This window comes from Nesoenas mayeri, assembly GCF_963082525.1.
Source record: "Nesoenas mayeri genome assembly, chromosome: 6".
In the NCBI taxonomy this organism is placed as follows: Eukaryota; Metazoa; Chordata; class Aves; order Columbiformes; family Columbidae; genus Nesoenas; species Nesoenas mayeri.
The window spans coordinates 32727870-32754766 of record NC_137545.1 but is presented as its reverse complement, the minus strand read 5'-3'; the positions used below and the strand labels follow the sequence as shown (position 1 = coordinate 32754766).

Below are 26897 nucleotides of genomic sequence, written 5' to 3'. Positions count from 1 at the left end.
CAGAGATGTAATTTAAAAAGAAAAGAAAAAACACACCAACCAAAACAACCCCACACAACCTCCCTCCCCCCACCAAATAAGAGGAGAAACATTAAAATTACATTCCTCACACCAACTGCACTTAACGGTTAAATGATTTTAAAACTTCACAAAACACTGGCATTTTTTTCCCACTGAATAACGCAGAAAATACATTAGGCTTACAGTACCTAAAGGAAATGCATATTTTATTCCAGAATACTTAAAAAGAACATTGTATCGGCAATTTACTTCTTTGAAATGAAATTATTTTCATCATACATCGAACTCAATTCTGCACAGTTTAGCACAACACCAAAAAAAGCTGGTTAGTGCAGACAAAGGTGCTGGTTTTGTTGGTCTCTCTGGCTTTCCTTCAGCCCCACATCGCTGCTATTCCCGGCATTGGCTCTGAAATGCTGGAAGGAGAGAAGTACAACTGCAGAAATTCAGTCACTAACAGTGAAATCTGCTGCTTAGTGCAAAGAGGCAACAACAAATGTTCTGTTTATTTTTCAGAGCCATTGCTATTCCTTCTCCAGTGAGAGGCTCTGGGTATATTCGAAAAATATTTATTTTGGGAAAGAATTACTGGGACAACTATGAAAAAGCCCACAGCAAATAAAGGATTTGGCGTGTTAGATAGCATAATTAACATATGCGTTTGTATGGCTTTCAATACTGCAATTCAATTTGTTTTTGTTAGGAGGGGATTTAGGTAGTCGATGAAGCTAGGTTTAAGAGTTGCTTCCTCACCAAAGCAGTCTTCAGGAGCCAGTAACCCAAATACTGTCTCAGACTCTCAGAACTTACTTTAGCAGCCAGTCGATGATCTTCTTCTTTGTTCTGAGGTGTGGCAGAGTGTATTTCTCCTCTCCATCCTTAAAATACTTCAAAGTAGGAAACCCTGAGATGCGGTATCTTTCCGCCAGCGCCTTGTTGACTGTAGCATCAACTGCTGCAAGGACACCTGGACTCTAAAACAGAGAACACCAGTTGTAAATCCCAGCAAGATACATACAATCCTTTGGCATGAAGCAGGGGACTTGGAGGCAATCACTAATGATCTAGGTGCCTTCCCTTTCTCAGGTACCCTGCACAGATACAGAGAAAGACACAGAGGACTGATGCAAAACTAGGAGGGGACATCATATGGACTAAATGTAACCAAAGTTTTACTTGTTCTCCTGTTTCTGACTGTATATAATTCAGTTTATAATGCTTAGGAGCTGTTCCCAGGAATGTTATTTCATCCCACAAATCCCAATTTCTCCCAGAGGAAACAAGCATCGTTGAAGACAAGTTTACTTCAAGGCAAATCCATCTTTCCCTAACTTGCAGGCATCTTTACATGGACCACATTTAGAGTCACACGAGAATGAACACTTGTAGAGTGTGACTTGTCTGATCTTTGTTTTTCACATCTCCTCCTTCTTCTCCAACTACAAAAGGACTCCCGATGTGTACACTGAAAACACTTTAAGTATAGGGGAGCTAATCCTACTTCTCCTCTTGCACGATGTACACAGTGTGAGACTGAGTCAATAACACTGATATTATTGGATGTCTCTTCTCCAGCCACACTGATGGAGCACTTAAGATGAAGTTCTTAAGGTAAAGCTAAAGGAGTGATGCAGTCAGAAACCCAAGGTATCTAAAAGAAGGATCAACCCCGTTTGTTTTTTTCCAATTCTAATTCATAAATAAAAGCCTATGTTTCTCTACATTCGATCGCTTTAAGTAAAGGAAAAAAAATCCATTTTGGATTTGATCATATTACATATAAGGCCTACAGCAGAACACATAAACATTTTTTGATTTTGTTTTCGTTCAAGACAGAATGTTCTTTCTAAGACTTTGGCAGGGCTCATGCATTAGCAATGAGACTGTACTTTGGAAGCGCGTTTTGAAGGGTCCTGTGGGAGGATGAGAACAGCTGAATTTGTTGTGGGGAGAAAAGTCACTTTTATTGCTCCAGTTATTTATTACTGATTATTTGAAGGATGTAATAAAGGAAATTAGCTTACATCACTGGCTACATGGAGAAACTCTGCAGCCTTTTCATATTCTGGCTTCATTTTCTTACAGTGCCCACACCCTGCCAAAAAAAAAAAAAATCCAATTAAGTTGTACACCCCATGATTATTCATTGACCCATCTAGCCATAATCAAACCCCAAACCCATGTGGCAGAGATTTACTAGAATTCAGTAGGCATTTTACTTAATTTATTTCTAAAGCCGTAGTATGATCTAGGATCTTTTCCAAAGTGGTCACTCTGGTTTAAACAAACAATTTAATTATTAAAAAACAATAATAAAAGCCTTCAATTTGTGCCCACAATGCTTTCCTCCCAGAAAGTACTATAAACACAGTACTTGTCAAGCCCGTTGCTTCCAGCCTGCTCTTGGGCAAGGCACAACCTCACCCATTTCAGTTTCCAAATCTTTACCTGCTTTAAGAAGAAACAACACAGGCCCTCATGCGACTTCCGGACTTTAAGCAGAGGCTTATACTAGCACAGCTTAATTGAGTAATGTAATTTGAATTAAACTGCACCAATAATAAGCCCCGCTTTACAGTGGTGCAGCATGTCCCTCCAGCAAGGATTTGCACTGATTTAATCACATCAGTGTAATTACACCACCACATATGTTCTCGACATAAGCAGGGCCTGTAAAACCGAGATAATGGTACTTTCTCGCTTGTGCGAAGTTCTCCAGAGATCTGCCATTACTTCAGTGCTAAGTGCTGACATTACAATAAAGTAAAATGAATGCATGAGCGAGAAAAGCAGATTTAAAATAAATTATTTGAGTGTAAATTTAACTGTCTTCAATCGGTGCAATTGCTTCCGGGCAAGCTGACCTTTGAGGACCAGGTGTAGCTCCTGCCACCACCTCGAAGTTACACCTCGGTGCCCACAGTGTGATGCTGGGTCTCCAGGACAGCCCCTGCTATTGCCCCCAGGAACCAGCACAACCCCCGTCCCTGCAGGCTCCCAGCAAAGGGACAGGGTGGCAGAGACCGACACCGAGCACAGACCGGGGATGCAGAGAGCTGCGATAAGGTGCATGGCACAACCCCAATGCATTGCGCTCGTCTGTCCCCATGCAACGTCCCCTCCATCCAATCCCTCGTTGCACTTTCTCCCCTCGTTTCCAGCAGCAGCAGCCGCCAACTTTTCTGCCGTCAGCTGCTATTGTTGGAACAGGCACTTGAAAGTCCAGACTTTGCTGAGCTTTTGAAAGCTGTATCAGAAAATCTGTTTCGATGTGGCTTCAGCAAAAGCCATTTCTAAGGTATATGGGCAACAGGGTTCGGGCTATTTTTACACCACTGTCTAAAAGAAAATAAACCAAAGACACTGAACCTCAGCACTGTGTTGGTTTCCACTAATGGGATGACTGCCAAAGCCAGCAGACACAAAGCTAAGCCTGAACTCAACCAGACAATCATGTTCTATACAGCACAAGTCAGAGTGCTGGCAGCCAAGGAGCAATAGGGCATCCAGGTGTAACTTCACCACAGCAAACAGGGACTTCAGCAGAGCCCCAGCCAGCACAGCACACCGTGAAACACTTCCAGGGCATGTTTGTAGAACAGGGTGGATACATTTGAATAAAGGTTGCAAATCCTACCTGAGAATTACAGCAAATACCCAAACAGTTGATCCCAGACCAAACTCCAGTTCAAACACCAGCTCATGTCCCCACCACAGCTTAGTCATCTACATAGCAACCACAGCATTAAAAAGCCCCATGTCCTTCTTTTGAGCAAAAAACAATGCTTTAATGTGGCAGGAACAGCAGAATGAGGGGATCTCAGCTAGAGAAAGAACCTTTGCTTTGGTTTTACAGCGTGGTGGGAGCATGCACCACCAATATGAGAACCTGATACGACGGCTTCAGAGGTGAACTCAGGAGGAAGCTGGAAAAGGCTGAGGAAGAGCTACTGTCTCAGCACGGCTTGTCTTGGTTGAGAGCATGAAAGAGGCTGGCAAAATGATTTATTTGCCACCCACAGGAAACTCGCAGGCATATGGCTTTGTGGAAGGGGCTGACAGTTCCCTTTGACACCTGCCCGAGTTGATTTACTTCTCCTTTTAGCAGCAGAGAATTTTATTCATTTTGCGCTCTTCCTTACTTCTAAACAAAGGCCACCTCAAGTCCCAGCTCAGACACCTGAGAACCTCTCTGAATTAGCTCAAATTTATACCAAAAAAGAAAAACTTTTCTGCAGGGGTAACTTCACCTAGGCGGGCTTTACGCAGCACATCCCCCAGACAGAGCAAGCTTCACACTGTGCTCTAGATACAGTATCCACACAAGCTACACTATATTCTACAATCATTAATATCAGATCTGATCAAGCAAAAGCAACAACCTGAGTTTTCAGAAACCTATGGAGAGGAAAAAAAAAGAACAAAACAAACAAGCTGTGCATATTATGCCCAGGTAATAAAGAACAATCCAAAGCATCTGAAATTTATGTAAGTAATATTTTGGAGAAAGATATCCAGAGTATGAAATGTCACTGTTCCAGGCTCTTTCACAAACATCACACAGACACAGCACTACTGATGGCCACAAAGCTAATTCATTCATGCTTAAAATAAAGAGGATGCAGGATCAGGTCTTCAAAGGCACTTAAATGCAAACTGAAGTCCTCAAATCTTTTATCATGCAATGCTTGCTCGACCCCATGACAGAGGAAAGTATGATATGCCAGCCTGGAAAAAAAGCCACCACATTAAACTGAATCTGAAAGAGGGACAGTGAATCTTAAGAGCTTCTCCCACGATAAATGATGCTTCTCTGGCCAAATTTATGAGAATTTTGCTATTCTATGCTACAGCCTGCTTCCACCTACCACTGCAGAAAAGGGGAGATATGAATTGGAAGTCAGACCTTCATCTTTCCTATGATTATTTATCCTACCTTTCAATAATCGTGTGAGGATTGCCATTAAATTCTCCAGGCCAATGAAAAATTAATTTAAATGAACTCCAAGGTCACCGTCTCTCCTTTGATTGCTACATTAGGTTGTTCGGCAGCAGCTGTAACCCTCTGCACTAAGCTCCTCTAGTTTTAGATGCTTTCTGTTCATAAAATGAATGGCAAAGTAACAACAACCCTACAAGTCCTTGGCCCAGATGCTCCAATGTGCTGCATAAGGTTTGCTGGGACAGTGGAAGGAAGCCCGCGGGTCTGCAGTGCGCCTCCCTGATAGATGTGTTCTTAGAAGATACACTGTTACATCAAGTGTATGCTGACATTAAAACCAAAAGGCTAAGCAAGTAAAGCAACTCCTTCAGTCCCAGGTAAGAAGAGAAAGGTCACAGTCAACACAAGGATGCCCCACAGCCTGCTCCAAGCATTGACATCTTCTGAGCCTCTCTGGGTCACAGTCGGTGGCAATACCCACTGGACTTGTAGGCGTCTATGCAAGGGGACTCCCACAGCCTCCATCTTTTCTGGCAGAAGATAAGTAGCTCCTCTGGAGGTGCAAGTCAGAGTTACTCTCCATCCAGCAACAGAAACCAGTCAGGGCTTGGTGCCTGAACAGTTCTGGACAACCTCTTTGATCTCTCAACACCTCGTCTTGTTCCTCTTGCACAAAATGAGCCCCCAAGGCTGCAAGGACCAAGTTGCTTGAATGGAAAAGAGCATATGGAGTAAATGTAAAGGAGGAGTGTTACAAGATAAGAAAAAGCAGCCAAAGCTTACAAAAATCAGTGCTAGGACATCTGCTGCAAGACAGGCCCTTGCTAACCATTTCTAAAACAGATGTCTAAACGAAGCTAGGATTCTGTTTTCCCAGGTTATTTATAATCAATCGTCCTCATTTGCACTGCACAGCCAGGCAGATAAACAGCCTGTTCCCCCAGTGCTGTTGTTGTCACACAGCGTAGCTCAGCTGTACCCAGAACAATGGTGATCACAGGTCCCCAAATCACCCCAGCGCAGAGAAGTCATCTCCCTCCAGAATCCCACCACAAGACAGTGGACAACAGGCACTGAGCACTTTGTCCTTCCCGGGGTGTGACCGTGCTCGAGTGCAGAAGCAAAGGCCAAATGTGGACAGAGAGATGCTAACGTGCACAGGCAAGCAACACCCAGGCAAAGGGAAGGTGAACAGATGTACCAAACAACTTTTTTTTTCCAGGTAAATATCTATTTTTGTTTACAGCAGCCTGTTTGGCATCATGGCAAAGACACGCCATGCAGAGCACAGTTACTCCAAACATTTTCAGAAGTGAACTAACACAAACACTTCTCCTGTTGAAACCAAGTTTTGCCTACAGAAGACAGGCAGAAAAGCAGTCAAGCAGCTCCAGCTAAGCTCCTGCATATGCTGTCTTAGAGCTGTCCCCAGAACATAAATCTCTGTTTCCCTCTGTCATTCACTGTTTGCTTCTTTCAGGTTATTATGGCTATGTAAATAAACACTACGCTTTCCATCACATCCTCTCATTTCAAGACAACATTGTCTGAGGATCTGAAGTGCATGTGACAAGCAAGAGATAAAAGTCGACATCCAGGCAGTGATGGACCAGGAATTTCTGATATGAAGAACCCTAAAAATAAATTAAATTGCAAATAAAGATTTTAAAGAATCATTACATTTCTGCCATCAATAGACTGCTCAAGTACTGTTATTGCATACCAGCTCTTTATTGTATCATGCCAGCTCTACATTCATCTATAGCTGCATACCAAAAATACCCCCATTAGCCTGATGAGAAAACAAATCTGAAGCACCAAATATGTCCTGCTTTCAGCGAGTGGGTCACTGGCAGTTCCAACTACACTCATGGAAGATTTCCTGACAACTTCAAGAACAGAAAAAAATAATCTTGAAAAATTCAGATGCACCTTTGCTCTCTAAACATTTAACACCTGGGGATACACCTTTGGTTTCTCCATTTCTAATCCCAGAGGAGCAGTGACCTCTCAACACAGCAGAAATGCCAGCCCCTATGCAAGCCCTGTTGTTAACTTTGAACAGACACCTGTACATATAAAAGCAAGAATATATACATGGCAGGGGAGACACAGCCCTTGGAGCCAGGGCAAGGATACACTTAAGTCCCAGCCCTCTTATCACCTATGTATTCTCTCCTGCCATGGACGTCTTTAACATGTAAAGATTTCTTATTCATCATGTAAAAGAGCAGCTCTGAGGTCTGACATGAGGCAGCTTACAGTTCTTTCACCAGTGTAGAAGCACATAAACTACAACAGCTGCAGATTCCCTTGCATAATTTAGCCGTCTGCACTGCAGACATCTGATGGGAAATCATCCACGAATTTGGCAGGGGAGGAGGATGACGAAAGCAGCTGTTTCTCCTTGTAATCACAGGTATGAATTTGCAACCATGTCGGCTGCACATTCACTTAACAGTCACAATGGTCATAGGCACCAGGTCATGTCCAGATCTCCAGGTTTCTGCTTAAAAAACAAAAATAAAAATCACCTCATGAAGGATCAGGAGCTCAAGAAATTTTATTAATCCTTTTCCCTCTGGATATTCGCTCGCATCAAACCATCCATCTCCTTCTCACCAGCAGCACTCCCCACCCAGGTAAAATTCCAGATACTTAAAGACATTTCAAGGCTTCATGCTTTCTTATAAGATCAGCAGGAGCAGCTTGGACATCTTTAACACAGAATTCAAATTTTCAACAGCTAGAAATGCGTGCACGCACACACAAATTCAGACTCCTCACCTCACTACTGTACTTTGAAAGGCAGGCTTGATTTTACCGAGTATTACATTGCTTAGGGATCAGTGGCAAGCAAACAGCTTCATGGCTTTACAAAAGACAAAGCCTGTGAAAGGTCAGCCTGGAAAAGATTCTGAGAAACTAGAAACATAGAATTAGAAGGAAAATACTTCAACAGTTTGGATTATTGTAGTCATGCTACATTTATGCGGTTGCAGCCTGACGCCTCGGCTGTGTGGGCTGCACAGTTCATCCCGGTGACAGGAGAGCAGCGCGGCATCGTGTCCCCACCATTATCACCACCTCGCTGGCACTGCAACAAACTCGCAGCGCAGTCAATCTGTGCGTGCAATGATCTGTGCAAATCCAATCCCAGCATGTGCACACAGAAGAAAAGTCCCTGCCTGCTTCCAGCAGTTCTTCAGAAGGATGTCGGGGCACGAAATGACTTACACATCGGTCACCCCTTCTGTCCGTGTGACTTGCTGAGGTGGTGGTGGCCCCATCCCAGCCACCGACTCTCACACACATGGCAGACACAGATGTCCCCAGGGGAAAGCCTCAGAGCACTGAGAAAAATAGAGAAGCACAGCGTGGGTCACTGCCCAATGATTCAGACTGACACAAATGAACTCTTGATTCAGGCCACAGGAACAGGCCAACACATGAGCTACCTGGCACTTGTCTGGTACACAGGGATGCAGGCTGAGCAAGCCACGCCTCACCTCCCTACCGGATCACCTTGGTTGCAGAGGTGAAAGCATTTGAAATCCAATTCTCAACCATCATTTCTATGCTGGCATTACTATTTCCCCCGGAGCATCACTGAGACTGCTCAGCAGAAGAAGATTCATAACAGCTTCAGACAGTTACAGTACGAGTTCGGATCATTTATTTATTTTTCAAAAAAGACCGTCAGTTCACTGCATTACATAAGATAAATCAGACTGAACTGAGAAGGCATCCTCCGGGATCCCTGTCTGCATGGGCGCTGTGCTCGCAGCTGGGGCAGAAGCGCTGCCCTCAGCCAGCACCAGAGTGGGCAGGGGAAACACCGAGTGGGTCCTGCCAGCTGCCCCCACGGGATGTGAAAGACAACAGAGCTCTGATGACCTCCTGCATAACACACGCTTCTGCTTTCATTTCTGGTCATGCTGGAGCACATCTTAGGGCAAAGGGTGAATATTCTCCAAGGCTTCCCCTAGCCACAGGCTGCTGCCTCCCAGGGGTCCCCGGGAGTTAAGCAGGGAGAGAGATTTTGGCTCTATGTTGCCCTCAGAGTGTTCTTTCTCTTCTTCTAACCCTACAGGGAAGCCTGGCTGAGCCAGGCTCCTGAAATTATCCTTTGAAAAATGTACCCCCATCTGCAATGGCACAGACTTCAGCATGCGTCCAGGAAAGATCTTTAAGCTAATCACCATATTTACCTAAAATAAACTAACAATAAAAGTCACATGGTTCCTCATTTCCATTCCAAAAGTGGCTTCAGCTTCTAGCTATTGGAGATTATACTGCACGTATGTACCCTCTTAGTCAAGTGGTGCAACTGGTAGAAATCAGTGTTGGGAGATGATGGTGCCTCCTTCCATCCCTCTTGGGTGGGAAAAGAAGTGAAGGAAGGTGGATCATCTGGCATCGGGAGATATGAATTACACTTCCTACACCAGCTTGGAGGAACATGGCCCTAAGTAGGTGTTGAAAATTAATCTTCCCCTATTGAAATGTGGAAGGGAGAGACAACAGCATGGCTGCCTTAAGGTGAAATTGTTGAGAGCTTATGATAAATACCACCAGAAGATTTCCTTCTCAACTAAACCATAATTATTCTATATCAAAAAAAGATTCCTCCCCCTTCTCCATTGTCAGATGGTCAACAAAATTTTACCTTGGGGAGGGAAGAGAAGTTGCACTGCTTTCCCTCACACTCTTACCCCAATACATAAGACTTCAAACTGAATTTAGCAATGAAAATGACAGAAAACATAGATGAAATAGCTTTGAATGTCCAGCTCAGGAAAGCAGCACGGCAAGCAAATTATTTCCTAGAATGCAACTTGTATAAAACACCAGTAAAATGGATGCAATGCAAAGAGATCTTCCTAAGAAAGGTACATCCCAAAGCACAGGGGTGTTAAAAGCAATGCTGACAGTGTCTGTTACTGTGAAGTTACCTGTAAAAGTCAAGTATCAGGGAAGGATACTACGCAGAATGCACACTTTTTGTCTGAAATGAGAGCAGAAGCGGCTACCAGTTGAGATGCATTCTCCTACTTAGAAGAAGTGTGCTGGGATGCTTGCTAACCACAAGGAGACACACCTCCATCATCAGCATAGCTCCTCAGTATCGAAGCAATGGATTCATTGATTAATAACTCAGAAAGACAGCATCACTGGCCGACTCGCCATCTGAAAGGCCACAAGAAGCAGACACGCAGGCAAGCAATCTTTCACTGTAGGTCTTCTCTGTTCATTATTTGCTCTTTAAACTAATTTCTCTACCTTCCACAGGATAATAAAAATTGAAGCCATACAGTATTTAGGAAGATAAACTTGATAATGAAAACCCTACTGGTAATGATTCAAGTAGCAGAGATACTGTAAGGCACTTTCCAAATGAGAGCCCTGCACCATATATTAAGCTATCCAGGCAAGGAAATTAATTTATTTCAGAAGAAATAAACCTGGTACTTAATTCTTAAAGCTAATTCCTACTGTTAACCCATCATTAGAGACAAGCAAAATAAATCTATAAAAATAAGTTATGCTTCACTCCTATCAGAACTTACCATGAGAGCGTTAAGGATTTATACATACGCCAGGGTCGGGCTTGCAGGAGGGCAGTCACCGCCTCAGCACACCCAGATGAGGACTTGCACGGGATAAAAAGAGCCAGAAAATTACAGAAGTCCTTTAAAAAGACAACCCTGAATAGCTAAACGATCTATAACACGTAGTCAGAGGAGTGGAAAATGGGGCGAGTCTCCCTTAGCAGCCACCTCTCAGCTGCCCCTTGGCTCTTGGGCAGCCATAGCTGCTCATTTGCAACAGTCTCAGTTAGTTGGTAAGGACTTTTTAGGAGAGAGGGAAGGCAACAGTAATGCGAGAAATGAGGCAGCAAATCCCCGAAGAAACTAATGTTCCCTTCACACCACCTGCCACACATTCACAGGAAGATTTTTTTTGTGATTGGAATAGCCTTTGCAAATGTCTTCTTTAGTGGAGAAACTAATTGCTCCCTATTGGAGGCGAGCATACAGTGATGCACTTTGAACAAATGCCCCAAATTTCACAAAAGTCAAGTATCTACAATTCAGCGCCTTTCTTTCCTCTTTTCTACTGCCCTGCATAGCGAGTAAGTTGTTCAATGTTCACGCCATGTCCCCAGCACAGCACCATGGCAGAGAGCAAGTCAAGATCCAGACCAAAGGCAAAGCAGCCACAAATGCCCCAAAACTCTGGGTTTTGCTACTTTTTCTGTTGTGAAGCTGAACCAGAGCAAGCCACAGCTCCTCCCTTCAAGTCCCCATAACCAGCCTGCAAGTTGTCGGCTCTCGCTGTGATTAATCTTGTCCAAGCTGTGTACTCGACTGATGGCGGATGGCATTTCCTAAATTTGGGGGTCAAAAGCCTGATCGCCTGGCACAAGCCAGTGAACCCCAAAGGCATTGTCCTACTTCCTTTGTGTCAATCAAGTCTTTGCAATGTGCAGTTAGGATACGCCTTCCCTACCCCAATTCTTGCAATACCAGAGCATCTCACAGTCTGGACATGGCTCGCTACATAAAACTCTCACACAAGGTGAAATGTTATCTCCATTTCACAGATCAGAAAGTGAGACAAATATTTAGCAACTTAGTCACGATTGTACAAATCAAAGCAAGGCAAGGAACTAAACTTTCACATCTCCAGGCCAAGGCTGTCGCTTTTATCACTGGACCATCATTTTTTATGACTTTACCCTGCTCAAAGAGCACAAACTGCTTCAAAAAGACAACCTTCTTATATGAACTGAGTGCTCTAGTAACAAAAGATCAACACAAAAGAGACAATGGACTCCATCATTACTGTCCTCGCCCTTTTCATTAGGTATCCTATAAAGTTTCACTGCACAAGCTAGTTAATAGGATTTTTATACTCTCCACATTCCTATTTATATTAAGTACCACTAAAAACCCATATTCATTTTCATTTTTAAACCCTAAAGAGGCATAATTGGGATGGTCATTAGAGGAAAAACTCATGTCAGGTTCTGCATTTTCCTGGTTTGCTGCATTTTCAAGAACTCCTGTTTTAATGTGTGACTAAATCTGCACTGAAAGTCACTGCTGTAATTAGTTTAATGAGGCAGGTCATTGCACAGGCAGGTCATTGCAGTGAACTGTTTACACTCCCTGTGATTTTTTGTGATATTCAAATAGATAAAATATCAAGCAACATCCTGCTGTAGACTTACATACTTTTAAATATTGATGAACCTAGTCTGAGTGTCCCAGTCCACCTCTCTCTGATATCAACAGTGATAATAACTTGCTCACTTCAGTGGAAGCATATTCAGGAGCCAAGAATACACCTGTTTCTAACTGGTTGATATGAAAAATGTATCTGTTCCAGTAGCCTGCCAGTAACATACAGCTAAAAAGCACATCCAAGGAACAGAAAGTTGGCACAATTTATGCTTGTCCAGGGAAGCATTTTACTATACGTTCCATTAAAAATGCATTAAGGTAACATTAAGGTTGGGCACCTAAGGGATGTGAAGTCAAGAAACATGATGCTGAAACTGAAGCAGATCTCTTCACCTACCTGTCTGGATTCTTAAACAGCATCAATCATCATCCAGTTGCCCTTGCACAACAGCTCAGCCTTTCAGTGATCAGGACACTGCAACAGCCCCTCCTGACACCTGCACCGCTTCACCATGAAACTCAACAGAGCCAGGTACTGCCTATGACCTGCATAACGGTCCAGAAAGTTTGCCTTGTTGAAAGCTTTCTCTAATTACTCTAAGAGCAAGGAGAACATTGTTGTGGGGTCTAGTAGGAACAGGACTGAGCTCACAACAAGCACCCTGACACATGCATGTCACCTTGTGTATTGTCCCATGGGCTAGTACACACAGCTATACCACATGGCTGTGGCATCTGCCAAGCTTCTAAACACACAAATACACACTTCAACCTTCCAGTAATCCTTGCAGGCTGCAGCCAAGGCAGTGCCGAGCTGCTTGCCTTTGTTTTCTTCTTTGACAGCACCATCACTAGGTAATGGGCACAATTGTTCCTGAAGTACTGCCCACATGGAAAGTCCAATTTAAAAAGCAGAGTTCATTCGTGAGGTTGGATTGTCAAAGCTTATAAAGACCTTTCAGGAAGCTCTAAAGCAAACCCTTGACGGAGGGCTACATCCTGCCAAGCTTTCAGCTTCCAACTCCCTGCTGTCTCACACAGCTAAATGCACCCTGGAAACACAGCTTCTGCAGCTTCTGACATTCAACAAGAGTTATCTTTGACCAAGGACTGATCAACGTCATACAGCTGGAAACAGCTGAGTGCAGACACAGAGGGATGCTGGAGCAGATGCTGTTAGTGCTGCTGCTGACACCTCCCTGTGAGGACACCAGTCAGATGCACGGCTTCTCTTCTGAACACCCAATTTGGCTGGTGCCAAGGCTGAGGCCCGAAGGCAGACTTTTGGTGATGAAAGAGTATTTTCCATTTGAACTAAACTGATGCCATCAGTAGAGAAAAGCAGAAGCCCCTCACAAAGAGCTACCAGTAGGTGATGTCAAATAAATTAAAGGTGGTTCCTAGCACAGGTCTAACAAGAACCACTTCCCAGCTACCTACTGTTTGTCCTTATCCTAGAGGCTGAACATGTGAAGGCAGATGTCAAAAGCTCTCTATGTAGCCACTGAACACAGCCAACATTTTATTTTAAAAATCACAAATGTCAGATATAATAGTGACAAATAAAAAATAGAAGGTATTTCCATCCACATTCAGTGCTTCGTTATTTGGATAACCCACAGTCCTTTAACCTCCAGTTAACTGGTGCAACCGGATTGGTTTACATTTAAAAAAACCAACCAACCAAAAAAAACCACACACAAAAAAAACAAACTAAAACTTGATGGAATAATGAATTAGCATGGAAAACCTTCAGATTTTATTTATCACAGGCTGCCAATGTTAGGCTGCTGCTGACCTGTGCTGGAATGGCTATTTTTTTCAGGCTGCACAGTAAATTAGCTCTTCAGCCTTTTCAACTCATGGCCTCTCTGCTGGGGCTGCCAATAGACACACCAATTGGCGCTACTGCCATGGCAGTTTGCTTTCATAAGGAACCAGTCAGGGTCTGAAAGGGAAACTTATTTATTTATAGTATAAAACCCAGTTTGAAAAAAACAGATTTGATTTTGTGAGCTCATTTTGGGTTCACTTTACTTTGTATTTAAAGCGAGCAATGGATTCCTGCATCCTAATCTCACCACATGCAGCGGTAAGAAGCAAAAACAAGTCCACTGAAGCCAATGATGGTGCACCAGCAGGGAGAGATCCAAGTCCACTGCTTGGTTAGAAGCTGGAGGCCTTCATCTTGTATTGGGCTAATTGGCTGGCTTTGGGTTTTAATGCACCAGAAGGAGGAGGGAAGGGTGTGAAAAGCTGTTTTTCAAAGCTAAATTGATAAAACAGCTCCCCATGCAATTAAAAACTTGCAAAGCTGAATAGTTGGCTTTGGAAAGCATCAACTGTGTAATTTATCAGCCTGGCTTATAAAGGGAGAGAAAATAACTGAGGACAGGAAAGGAAGTTCACGGACATTTCAACAACACATCAAAACTACAGTGCATTTTATCATCTCGAGATGTATTTTTGCCCTCCCATTGCAGGGGGGAGCAGGAAAAGGTATATCAGGGCTGTATCTCCAAAGCAGTTTCCAAGAACAAATTAAGGAAAAAAAACAACAAGGCGCTGCATTTTCCCTGCCTTCCCTCCTTACCAAGGGAAGAAACTGTGATGGTTCCAATACCCACAAAGGGTACTGACATTGTTTTTCAACTTTAAGTCCTGGAACTACGGCTGATATGAAATCTCTGTAGAAGGAAGCATGCTGGGAAGAAGACGGGTTTAACATGAATTTAAGCTCATGTACAAGGAAGACACATTGCAGGAAAAATGTCTTAATCGTTTAACCCTTTAAAAAGCAAACACACACTCACACTAACAGTACAGCCAAAGCACTTTTTGCCCTTTGTTACCTCTGGCATCAGTACTGGATCACGGACTTTGTTGTGGGGAATAAGCGGAGGGAAAAGCAACTCCAAGCAAATATCAGAGGTGACTGACGACCCTCATTAGCAACAGAGACTACTCAGATCTGTGTTTGCTGAATGTACCTGGAGAGGCTACAGCTCCTGGTGGCACCAGGACTTTATTCTCGATAAGGCTGCAGGAAAAGATATGCTTTAAAATGTTAGCAGTGTCCTTTGTGTTAACAAAACGTAATGGAAAGTAACTCCTGTGCATGAAAAGCAGACACTTTGAAGAACATGTTTCTGAATTGACTTCAATTTCAACCCTAGACTTTAAACACCCTTCAGTAGCATATGAATTGACTTAGCAGCAGCTTGGGTGGGTTTATTTTGTGCAAGACTCTCAGATGTGCTTTGGAGAAAAATGTTGTGAAAAATGCAGAAAGGGAAATTCGTGAGGTTTTTATTCCTTTGACAAAACCAAATCAGAAAGATCGCAACCTGCACTAATTTGGCAAATATTTTGGACAGAATTATTTTTAAAATTGCATTTGACACAAACAGTTTGACGGGAAACTGAAAACACATACAGGGTGCTTTTTTGTGCTCAAGTGACTTAGTAGCATTTTAAGTCCCAGAGAGTCCACATGTCACTAAAGCATTTAACAACACTTAACTGGCAGCATAACCCATATTTAGAGACATTCAGAACCCAGCTGTCATCTTGGGCATCTAAATAAATGGATCAGCTGTAGGCACAGATATCAAAAAGCACATACAGACATGGAGTCTTTATTCTCACTGCTAACAGAACACTATCATAAGCTGTATGGGTGCCTTTATTTACATTATGGTACAGAAATAGCTTTGGTTGGTGCAATGCATCTTCTGTTACACACTCAGCAAGAGGCCCACTAATGTAACTGCAATATCTCATGTTAGCAAATATGATCAACCCAAGCAAAAACTCCAAATCCTTTGTGGGAAAGGGCCATTTGTGTGTTCTTTTGTATAGTGCAGGAGATCTCAGTCCATAGCTGAAATTTCTGGGTACAACAGCAATACATAGAAAAAAAAACCCACTTCAGACATCTGCAAGACTCTGGTCTGGATACACCCAGGATAACTCTATGCTTGCCAGCAGCAATTGTGACATTTCAGCAAAATGCTTGAATAAGGAGCACAAGGCTGTGCATCCTTTGCAGATGGCTGGGGAGGGAGAATGCCTTCAGACTCCTGGCTACTTGGGTCTCTGTTTACCTATGCTAAATATTCAGATTTATTCAACATCCTCTTAAGGGCTTTACAAAGGAGTTTCAGCAGGTTAAAAATCCTGGTTTGTGTCCCTAGTGACCTGCAAAATGAAAGCAGGATAAACTCATCCTGCTCACCCACACTCATGTTTCTCAGGGCCAGCAGTAACGTCTCAAAGCAGCACATCTTCACTTTAACAGTTGTGCTAAATTATTGCAGAAAAGGTATAAGGTCTCTGACAGCAAGAGGTGCCAGTTGCACACTGCAGACCTTCCTGACGTGTTTAAATCACAGGTAGCTGCTCTAGTGCAACCTGGTTATCCTGGGCTGCACTCAACACAAAATGCTGTGATGCCTTTAATTGGGCTAGTAAGTGCAACTGATTGTAAATAATTATAGCGTGGTCCTCAGGAACCATCATTAGTAGCCACAGGCATGGAGACCCAACTGGACACACTAATCACAGTGCCTAATTCTGCAGCTCACAGGGATTTACCGGGGATGTGTTTGGTTCAGCTCTATCTTCAGCACCTGAGGTTCCCCACACAACTTTTAATACTACACTCTATTAATGCATTGGTCATCTGATTGTGTGAATAAAGCATCATTGAAATAATTCTCCCTCTAGTAAAATAACTTCTCAGGAACACAAGATTGATAGTATGCTAGAAAAACACCAAGTCACGTGTATGCTGCATGGTGACACAGGGTTTTAAGTACTTGCTAATTCCAGGTCAGTGTTGAAATCCCCTTGCTTATTCTTAGTTACACAGAAGTATATCCTGAGTTCTGGGCCTAATTTTGTACATCTGTTTCAACATTTTTTTCTACCTAAGCTACCAAGGTTAAAACAAGGAAGATGTCCTCCGTTTTTACTGCTTTTTTTACTGGAGTCATTTGTCTCTTAATATTCATAAGGTGGCTCCATTAGCACATTTAAGAAGAGCTAGGACAAGATCTTTTAATCATGGAGATAACTGTTTATGGTAGTTGTCTGTCATTAATTAGTTTGCAAGCCTAACACTCTCTGCTGAGGATGCCCAGAGAGGATTCTTACAAACCCTGATCTTTTACACATGTACAAGCTGGATTCTGCACGTAAGCATACCACACCTGAATGTAAATAAAATGCCGCAAATACTCAAGTTGTATTTCAAATGAAGTTATTCTGTCAAGGAACATTCTTTATGCCAATTCTGAGCAGCTGGAACATGTTATCAGGAGACTGCAACAGCCTGATTCAGGCATTTGATTTACTTTTAAAACAGCATTTGCCGAAGTACTGCTGTACCTTAGCACAGAATGCCCCTTAGTACAAAACGTACATAGCTGGAAGTGCCCCTCATCTCCAAATAGGTCACACAATATTGTTACCCCTAGAACTGTATTATTTGTGCTTTAGAAAGTACTTAATAAAACCTGAAACTGAAGAGAGCCCTATTTGGATTTATAACTAACTTGAATTTACTATAAAATTTGATTGCAGCTGTGTGTTCATCTATTTTTAATCTGACTTCCTCAAGGAATACAGTTTGTAGGGTCAACCATAGATTTCTTCTTGCTTCTCCGCTTCACAAATACATGAGTGGACTCCTTTGCCCATTTACAAACTCAAAAAATGGCAAAGCTTTCAACTATGACTGAACCTCTGTAAATACAGAAAAATCTGGGGCTAGAGAGGACGAGGGAAATTCATCAGTTGCATTTCTGTTTGGCAGCCAAAGCAGCCAGCGTCCAGCCTGAAGAGCAGCAGCCTGTGCTGCCGCCTGCACGCCAGGGTGCAGGGAAATCTGGGGAAGGAAGGATTTGGGTAACAAAGGATAACTCCTGAGCAAACCAGGCTTCATCAGTTCTGCCGCTTGTGTTTTGGTTTTCAGACCAGGCGTTAATCTCCGGTCCCACTTTCATTAGTACAAATAATCCAGTGAACACAGCAACAAAACAGCAGCCAGTCACCTGCTTCGGTGGATCAAATCCCCAGACACTTAATCGGGCAAAGGAAATTCATTACGGTATGTTTTTCAAATGAGTCTTATGAGCAGACCTTCAAAAAAGGCATTTTGGAGCTAACTCCTGCTGGCTTAGAAGGAAGCAGGATTTGAATCACTGTGCCAAGACCCTCCGTTGTTCAGCTGTGAGCACACAGCCTGCCTCCAGAGCCCTGGCCTTCAAATTGTGCCCATGAAAATGAACATCTTACCCAAGTGCAACTGCCAGCACAGCAACAAGAGGAAACAGAAGCTGTGTATCACCCAGCATCGCAGATTTGAGCCTGAACCTTCCATTGCAGACACAAAGAATTGCTAGAACCAGCTATGTAGCTGAAACAACTTGCATCCTAAGAGAACAGAGTGGTTAACACGCTCTTCCACCTGCATCATACAGGGGGACGATGTAACTGGAAGAGTTTTCTCAAGGCAACCCACTGCATTTTATTGCTCAAGATAAAACATCGAGTAACGGAAAAAAACATCCCAATGCATTCTCAGTCTAACAGTAAGTAGTATCACTACCAGCTCTGCATTAGTTTTCAGAAGTCCTGGAGACTTTCTGAACTTAGATCAAGTTTTACCATACTTCAGCACAATATGTAATAACCGTCACCCCTTACGTTGCCTGAGAACTAACTACAGCAGAGGAGTGAAAATGCTCAAAATGACACATTCAGCAGCTGTGAACCAGGACTCAGGAGCTCATGGTTCTCATGGTGAGTTTCTCAATCAACCACAGTTCTGCTTTGAGAGCAAACAACACAGAAGACAAGCTGAAAATGTGAAATCATGCTGTAAAGTGATGAGTCCTCAGACCATCTAAGCTTCATTACACTCTTCAGTTATGTTTTGACTCAGCCTACAAAGTACCTCTTCCATCAGCACATCTCTGTCCTATACTCGAAGTCAGGAACTTCACAAGCATTTCATGCCTCGTGTATTTAAAAATCACAAACAAGAAAAGCCTGAATTTTGAGTTCAAGGCTCTGTGAAACCTCCACAGAAGATCAGCATTGATTTTGCTAGCAAGCACTTGGCTCAGGGTACAAAATAGAACAAAAACAAACTCACATGGTGCATGGAACATCACTAGCACAGATGAATGATCTTTTAGAAACTTGTCGAAGTCCTCATCAGTCAGGTGATAAACTACATTTTCTTCATCTGCCCAGGGAGTCTCCGGAGCCTGTGGCTGAGGTGCCTGTGGGCTACAAGACAAACAGACACAGCTGAAAAGAAGCTCTCTGGGGCCAAGCAGGCAGTCTGGCAAGTTGGACTGCAAGCAACCACTTGGGGCCAATGTCCATACATGCATGACACACTAGCCCTGCTGAACAGCTTCCGTAATTGCACCCACCCAAAACTCATGAGCACTGAAACTCAGATAAAACTGGAGGAGGAATAAAGAAATGCGCATAAGGACAAATCAGGTATGGTAGGGGATGAAGCAAGAAGATAACCAGACTGCTTGGTTATTACATTATAGAAATCAGATGCATCTGCTGCTACCCTTTTACCCTGCTCAGCAGGATGCTGCCTTTCTCACAGCATTCACACTCGGTAGTTCACAGGAGCCATTGCAAATGAAAGAAAAAAGCAGCGAGCAGAAACAGCGCATCTAACCAGTCACCTTGAATACTGACAGTGTGATTAGGGCTGACAGAGAAAGAAGGAGGCGCAGTTACACAGACCGTTTCCCCAGGAATAGACGCTTTTACCCTGAACAACCCTGTGACCTGGGGAAGCATCGTTATGTCCTCACTCGGCAGCAGGCTCGTAGGCCTAATTCAGCAAAGCTACTCAACTGCATGCTTAACCTAAAAGATAAGCGACATGTTCTACCGTCTTCACTATGACTGCACGTGAGTTTAACCATCTTTGATGGATCAGAGCCAGAGAGGCTGCTCAAAGACATTGTGACAAATGTGGAAACTGAATCCAGGCTCCTCTGGATCAGTTCAGTGCTCATCATCCCACTAAACAATTGTTCTCGGCTTTTATGAACGCACATTAAAAAGAGAATTTGGCAGATGTGAACTAAACTATGCTAATTGACATTTTATTTGCTAAAGCAGTGTTCACATAAAGGACACCCAAACATACGAACATTTGGAGCCAGACTTTGAAGCTATTTTATCCTTGCCAGTTGTGGTAATGAGTTCCAAATGCACTCCCCCCACCCACAGTTCCACAAATTCTTTGGCAAAGTACAGGTCTGGATGTGACCCCATCTCTAGTAAAAGCAGATTTACTATTTTTGATTAAAATGTATTATTGTGTTAGCTGCCTGGAACAAGGAATGGCAAATGGATGACAACTCATTTATCCTGCCTTACTCATTTCTAGGCTGAAAGCCTAGTTTGATAAAAAAAGTGGTAGAGAGAGACACAGATTCAGATAACAAATTCTGTTGATATAAGCAATGGGTATGATCCAAGAATATTAAGCAATCCATGCAAAACCCTGATGCACACCTCTGCTGCTGCTTATATGATAAACGAATCTAGAAACAAACATGAAAACAAAGATCAGAGCTGCACTCCGCTAAGCAGCCAAGAGGGAGAAAGAGGCAGGTCCCCATCCACAAGTTTACTCTCTAAAAGCTCAGCAGACAATCAGTTTGCTCATTGCTCAGCTTGTTAGAGAGTAATAATCTGCAGGTACCCTGGCAGAGTGAAGGCTTTCCAGAAAACACCATGACACTGAATTTGGAAGGGGAGCTGGGCTGAGCAGGCAGAGCATGATGAACATGGACACAGCAGCTCCAAAGCACTGGCAGAACGCTGTGTTTAGCAGGGCCTGGCATGACCTATTTCAGGAAGGAATTAGTAAAGCAGGGCACAGGATGTTTATTCCAACGGCCCACTTTAAAATGCTGTGCATGCTAATAAGCCTACACAGGAGCTGGTAAGAAGCACCTCAAGGCCTGGAGGAAGCAACGAGCAAAATCTAAATTGTCATTTAAAAGTGAGACAAGGCACATCCAACGCCTGAAGACGAAAAAATAGCATGACAGAAGTGTGGAAGAGTTATCAAGAGCTAATTCAATTAAGAACAGAGAAGAAGTTCTTGATTTAACTGAGTAGCTGCCGCTAAGGAAGGGCCCGAGAGGAGTCCATAAAAGCAGCAAGACAAACTAAGCAGCTATGGAAGGCAGTAAGAAGCTGTCTGGCTTGCATCCCATCTAGGCTGCTACAGCTGTGTGTCAGATCAGAAAAAATAAAAAAGAAAACAAAAGAAAAAATAAAAGAGCTGTGGTACGTACGAGATAGCATCTCTTCATGTTAATAATGCTGTGTGTTGGAGTAAGGCTGTATGATGGTTTCTTTCTATTCCCTCATGAAAACATCTGAAACCCCATCAGATAGTAGCCATTAAGAAGATAAGAGAGGTTAAATAAATGTAAGACTGACACATCAGCACACGGAAGGAAGGAAGAATCACCTTCAATAAGTAGCAAAAGAAAGGTGCCAGAGTCCTCCCAACTAGCACCTCTTGTTCCAAGAAAATCAACATGGAGAACATCCTTTCAATAATTTAAATATTTCTAACTTCATTAATTTATATCATGTCCTCCCCAAAAAAATAGCATAGATGAACCACTTTCAGCACTTCACAAGTAAGATTTAAAGGGAAAAAACAGAGAAGGGGTAAAGAGAAAAGGCTGCTTTTCTGCAGCGTGTACATAGTGTCCACAAAAAATAGGTCATTTTGTATAGCTCAATGTCTGCTGGATTCTCTTTCAGGAATCTGTGATGACAGCACATGCACGCATAGCACAAAAACCCACTGGCTTTCCTCACCATGGGCAGCCAGGTACACCCTCGCACTGCTCTGCCCCCGCTCCGCAGAGCAACATTTTGCCTCAGAGCAAATTCCTGACACGAGTTTAATCTTATACTACTCTGAAATATAGCCTATACACCCTGCAGATATTAAACTGCACTCTTTGGCTTTCCTAAAGCCCTTGCTATACCATCTGACTACTTGTACTGCAGATTCCTCAGAGTAGTGTAATATTACGCATGTCGAAGATTTACCCCATATACAGTTTTAATTGCAACATCAATTACTGGTAAAATTTAAGTATGCATCATCTCCTTAAAAGTTGTACTTATACAAAACAGGGGCAAGAAGGCTACTGCTCAGGCCATCTTTAGGGAAACTAATAAGCATGCACTAAGTGAGGACAAACAGCTGTCTTTAGCTCTGGACTGCTGAAATATCAGCCAAAGCCCACAGTGGCTTGTTAGCAGAGATTACCATTGGAAAGAGCTTGCAGCTGTTCTGCTTTGCCTCCAGTAGCTGCGTTCACTTGCTGTCACAGCACTGATATAAAGGCCCTGCATATTACAGGGATTATCTGGATATTATGCGGGCAGACAGGAGAAAAAAAACCCACCTCCAACATCTAATGTTTCACATGTGGTAGCCAAGAGATAACCACATCCTTGCAACACTGAAAAGCACAATAAAGTGCAGGTGATTAAGTCACATCCTTGCTCCAAGCGCTGATCATCTCCTCAGCATTGCTAGTGTTGCCATCTTGATCATTCGGATCTGAAGGCTTAATGGACTAAATGAGGCTTAAAGACTATGGCTAAATTCCTCCTCTTTGATCCACCAGGCAATACTCGCCTGGAGTGTTTGTCCCTTCCGATGCTAACAGAGGACGCTGCTGTCGCTTCATTCCCAAGTTCCCAATCCTGAAGCACCTACCACTGCTGAAGACCCTGGGCTGCCTGCAACCATATGCATGTCCCCAGCATAGCCCCACTGGTACGGTGAAACACTTACTCTGAGCCAATTTTGCTAAGCCATATTATCACAATAGTTTGCAACTGTTCCTTCCCATGCATTTGTTTCCTTTTATTAACTTCATTTCAAGATTATTTCCGTGGCTGCAGCAAACAAGGGAGGGTTATAAAAACGACATCATGCCCAAGAGCCAGGGCTGCCTGCTAACAGCATTTCTCCGTCACCAGATTCTCGGCTCTCTCCAGCTGCTCTATCAGCTTCACTGACGATGTGCTGATCTGCACCAGCCGAACGGCAACTAAACGCACACAATCACACGCTTTTACTGCCTCTCTCTCAACTGCCAGTCCTGTAGGCTTATTCACTCCCCAAAATATTTATGACTGCAAATAGCTCTCTTTACATAGAACAAGATGCTTTCAACACCACTTAATGTCATGACAGGAGACATAGACACTGTAAAAATGACTAGCAATCCAGGGTGCCTTGATCTCCTGTTTGTCTCTGCAACACACTCCAGAACCAATGAGAACCGTGTGCTTAGTATATACATTTTTAATAAAACAACAAAATTAGACGTTTTGCAAGGTATTAATGTTCAGTTACTCAAGATCCCTGGAAATTTATGTTGGCATTTTTAACTAAGCTGAGATCTGTGTATCTGTATATATGTTGACCCACAGTCAGTCTCCTATTACAGACGAAATGCAGTTGTAAAACACAAGGCATGCATGCTAAAAACCAAAGATTAGGCAACCTCTCTGTACTAGTTTAGCCAATCTCAGCAGGGTAGTTTTGTTTGCTCTTCCAAGCGGAGGGAATGAGGGAGAAATGGCTATTCCTAAACCATTACATTCTGTAAATAATGAAGAGTACATAAAAGCGCATGAAGTTCAATGCCTTACTTTTTCAGCCACTCTGCTATATCCGCTGCAGTAGCACCATAGTTCTCAAAGTGGAACAGGAACTTTCCTTTCCTGTTAAAGCAACAAAACAAGGTTTAGTCCCTGCCCTGGAAGATAACAACATACAATTATAGTTGAGTGTATGATTTCTAAAGTAGTAGCAAAACATAACTGACTCAAAATAGCAGATTGTGGGATATCCCCGGACATTGTATTCTTCCTTTATTCTTTCAAATTCAGCAGAATAAACATTCATCCCCGCAAGAACCTGAAAAAGACAGAGCATAATCATATTGATTTTTACAATACAGCAGGAACACACTACAACTTTTTGTAAAGAATTAAGTAAAACCAACTAAGCTCTGTGCAGATTCTGATTTCATTCATATTGCTGTAAGCCAATCTGCTTGTCACCTCCTCCTTGCTCTGGAAGTGTCTCTGTTTCTTTTTATTCACCCACTAACAGAAATACGTAAAGGAACTTATCTCAGTCCCACTACTTGTGTTCTTCTTTGCATATTTAGATTTTAAGCTACAAGCCTAACTAGATGTTTTTTCCTTCTTCTGCAAGGATGCGGCTTAGTTTGCGTCCAAATTCTAGCCAGGACACAGGAAGTTCCACCCTCATCTCTCTGGTTTCTACTCCAGCAATTAAGTTACAATCTCAACTAAGTCCAGAAGCTCTAACCAACCAAGCACCCAGTTCAAAAACGTACTTACTAAATGGCAAGGCAAAATCAGCATTACTTTGATGCGAAAGTAAAACGTGCCCTATTTCCATGAGCCCAGGAAACACCACATGGTATTTATACGCTTTCAGTATGTTAACTAACTTAAGTGGTGGGGTAAAATGAGAGCTAAGAATTCACCTTGTCCTACAGATATTAAACAAGGGGCACAGAAGCACAGTAGCTTTTCAGACTGGCAAGTGAAACAAAAAGCCTCTCCTTCCCTTTCCTCACATCTATCCCAACCCACCCTCCACCTCAAGAGCCCTTCACCCAAAGCTTCAGGCTCAGGGCTCCAGTGACTTATCCCATGCTCTGTCCAACTGTCTTCCAAAAATTTCTGACTTGAAAATTTGAAGATGGGACTGATTTTGAGTTTCTGTGGGTGTGAGATTCACACAGAGGTCATTCTGCTGTCAAACCTTCAACCAGTGAGTTGCTGAGATACCACTTAATGATTAACTTAGTGTAATGACACTGATGGCTTAAATCATGTTAGCAGCAGGGTCTTAATCCAAACCCCTCCTTCTCCCCCCTCCAAAACCAGGATTTTTCTCCTTCCAGCTGAAATATCACATCAGAATTTAATGCCAGGTTCCTGACTGCAGCAAACTGCACAGACCAACCAAATGTGCTCAGCGACAGCATGAAATAAATCTTAAAGCAGAAAATCCTCATTTGAAGGTCAACTTTTTCTAAGAAAGTGCTGAAAAGTCACAAAAAAAAATACTTGGTTTTCTCTCCCCTATACTGAGAAATGATGAAGGAAAGCTAATTGAGCAGGGTACAGAAATAGGGTTTATACTGGCTGGCCAAGTCTCTTACTTTGAATTTTCCTTGTAGTTCCAACAACCAGATTGACTTAATTCATACAAGATTACCTAGACCAAATTCTTCCCTTCCCTCACCCCCTATGTCACCACTTGATGTAAGTAAATGCAAGAGGATCAGGACACAGTGGTTGCTTTATAAAGAGAGAACCAGGTTCATTCATTAATCCCCTCATAAATACCAGTCGACCAGATTTCACATTTGCCTTGAACTTTGAGGGGATTCGCCAGATTTTAAATGGGTGTTGCTGGCCATGCGAGATACTCTGCTACAATTTCACTGTGTCCACCCAGCCTGCAGTGGTTGATACAGGTCAATAACTTGGATTCATTCTCCTGTTCATACATCATATGAAACATAATTAGCAAAAAGCCTATTACAATGGGATTCATTTTTAATGAAAAATGTAACAGCTTGAGCTGGCCTGTTATCACAGAATTATGTAATATCAGGCTGTTGGGAACCATAAAAACACACTTACTACCCAAAGCCAGGATCCTCCCTCTCTATACCTAAGCTGCTCCTGCCAGATGTTTACCTTATTTGCTTTTAGCAAAATGACCCCGGCCTTAATTTAAGCCCATTACCTCTTGTAATAGCCACAGCAGACACAAAGATCGGTTTATTCCCTTCACCTCTGCAGTGACATTTGACATATTTCAACACTTATCTGCTCTCCACCAAGCTACCTATAACCTAAACCAACTCTGAACCTCTCCTAGCTGGCCATGTCTTATAGACTGGTAGAAGGGTTTGGGTTGGAAGGAACATTAAAGATCACCTAGTTCTAACCCCCTTGCCATGAGCAGGGACACTTTCCACTATATCAGGTCACTCAAAGCCCCATCCAACCTGGCCTTGAACACTTCCAGGGATGGGGCATCCACAGCTTCCTGGGCAGCCTGTTCCAGTGCCTCACCACCCTCAAGGCAAAGAATTTCTTCCTTATATCTAATCTAAATCTACCATCTTTCAGTTTAAAGTCAGTAACAGGACTGGGACAAGAAATAACCAGTCCCAAGAGAACGCAGCAACCAGTGACAGATGCAGTTCATCCTTTTCTTTTTTATGACCCATTAAATAGGCAATGCTGTATTTCATTTTCCTGCTATATAACAGCAATAATAGCTTTTGAGCCTGGCACATCCTGACAGCTAATGACAGGTCAGATTAAAGGCCAAACCTTTAGCTCATCCAAACCAACCATAAACTCTCCACCAAAGTCTGATCTGGAGGTCAACATCGCTCTATGGATAATTTATGATGGGTACAGCACAACTGACCTCAGAAATAGCAAACTGGGTGCACATTCCACTCAGGAAGCTAATTAGGTCAAATTTAGACAAAGAGACTGATTTTTGTTAAAGATGCGGGTAGCAGTGGTGTAGCTGGTCTGCCCTCCGAACTGATCCTGAGCTAAAACCACTCCAG

The 26897-nt window shown here is 42.9% G+C and overlaps 1 protein-coding gene across 2 annotated transcripts in view; it reads right to left on the bottom strand.

The window, feature by feature from the left end:
- Nucleotides 1-26897, bottom strand: part of PDIA5 (protein disulfide isomerase family A member 5) — a gene marked incomplete at both ends in the record, with an annotated part of 101146 nt that overhangs the window by 31802 nt on the left and 42447 nt on the right. For both annotated transcript variants that reach the window (XM_080346790.1, XM_080346789.1), the window contains 5 exons: nt 832-995; nt 2046-2116; nt 19316-19452; nt 23908-23979; nt 24084-24175. In XM_080346790.1, coding sequence (XP_080202916.1) covers nt 832-995; nt 2046-2116; nt 19316-19452; nt 23908-23979; nt 24084-24175 — 536 coding nt within the window. The remainder of the gene's footprint in view (nt 1-831; nt 996-2045; nt 2117-19315; nt 19453-23907; nt 23980-24083; nt 24176-26897) is intronic.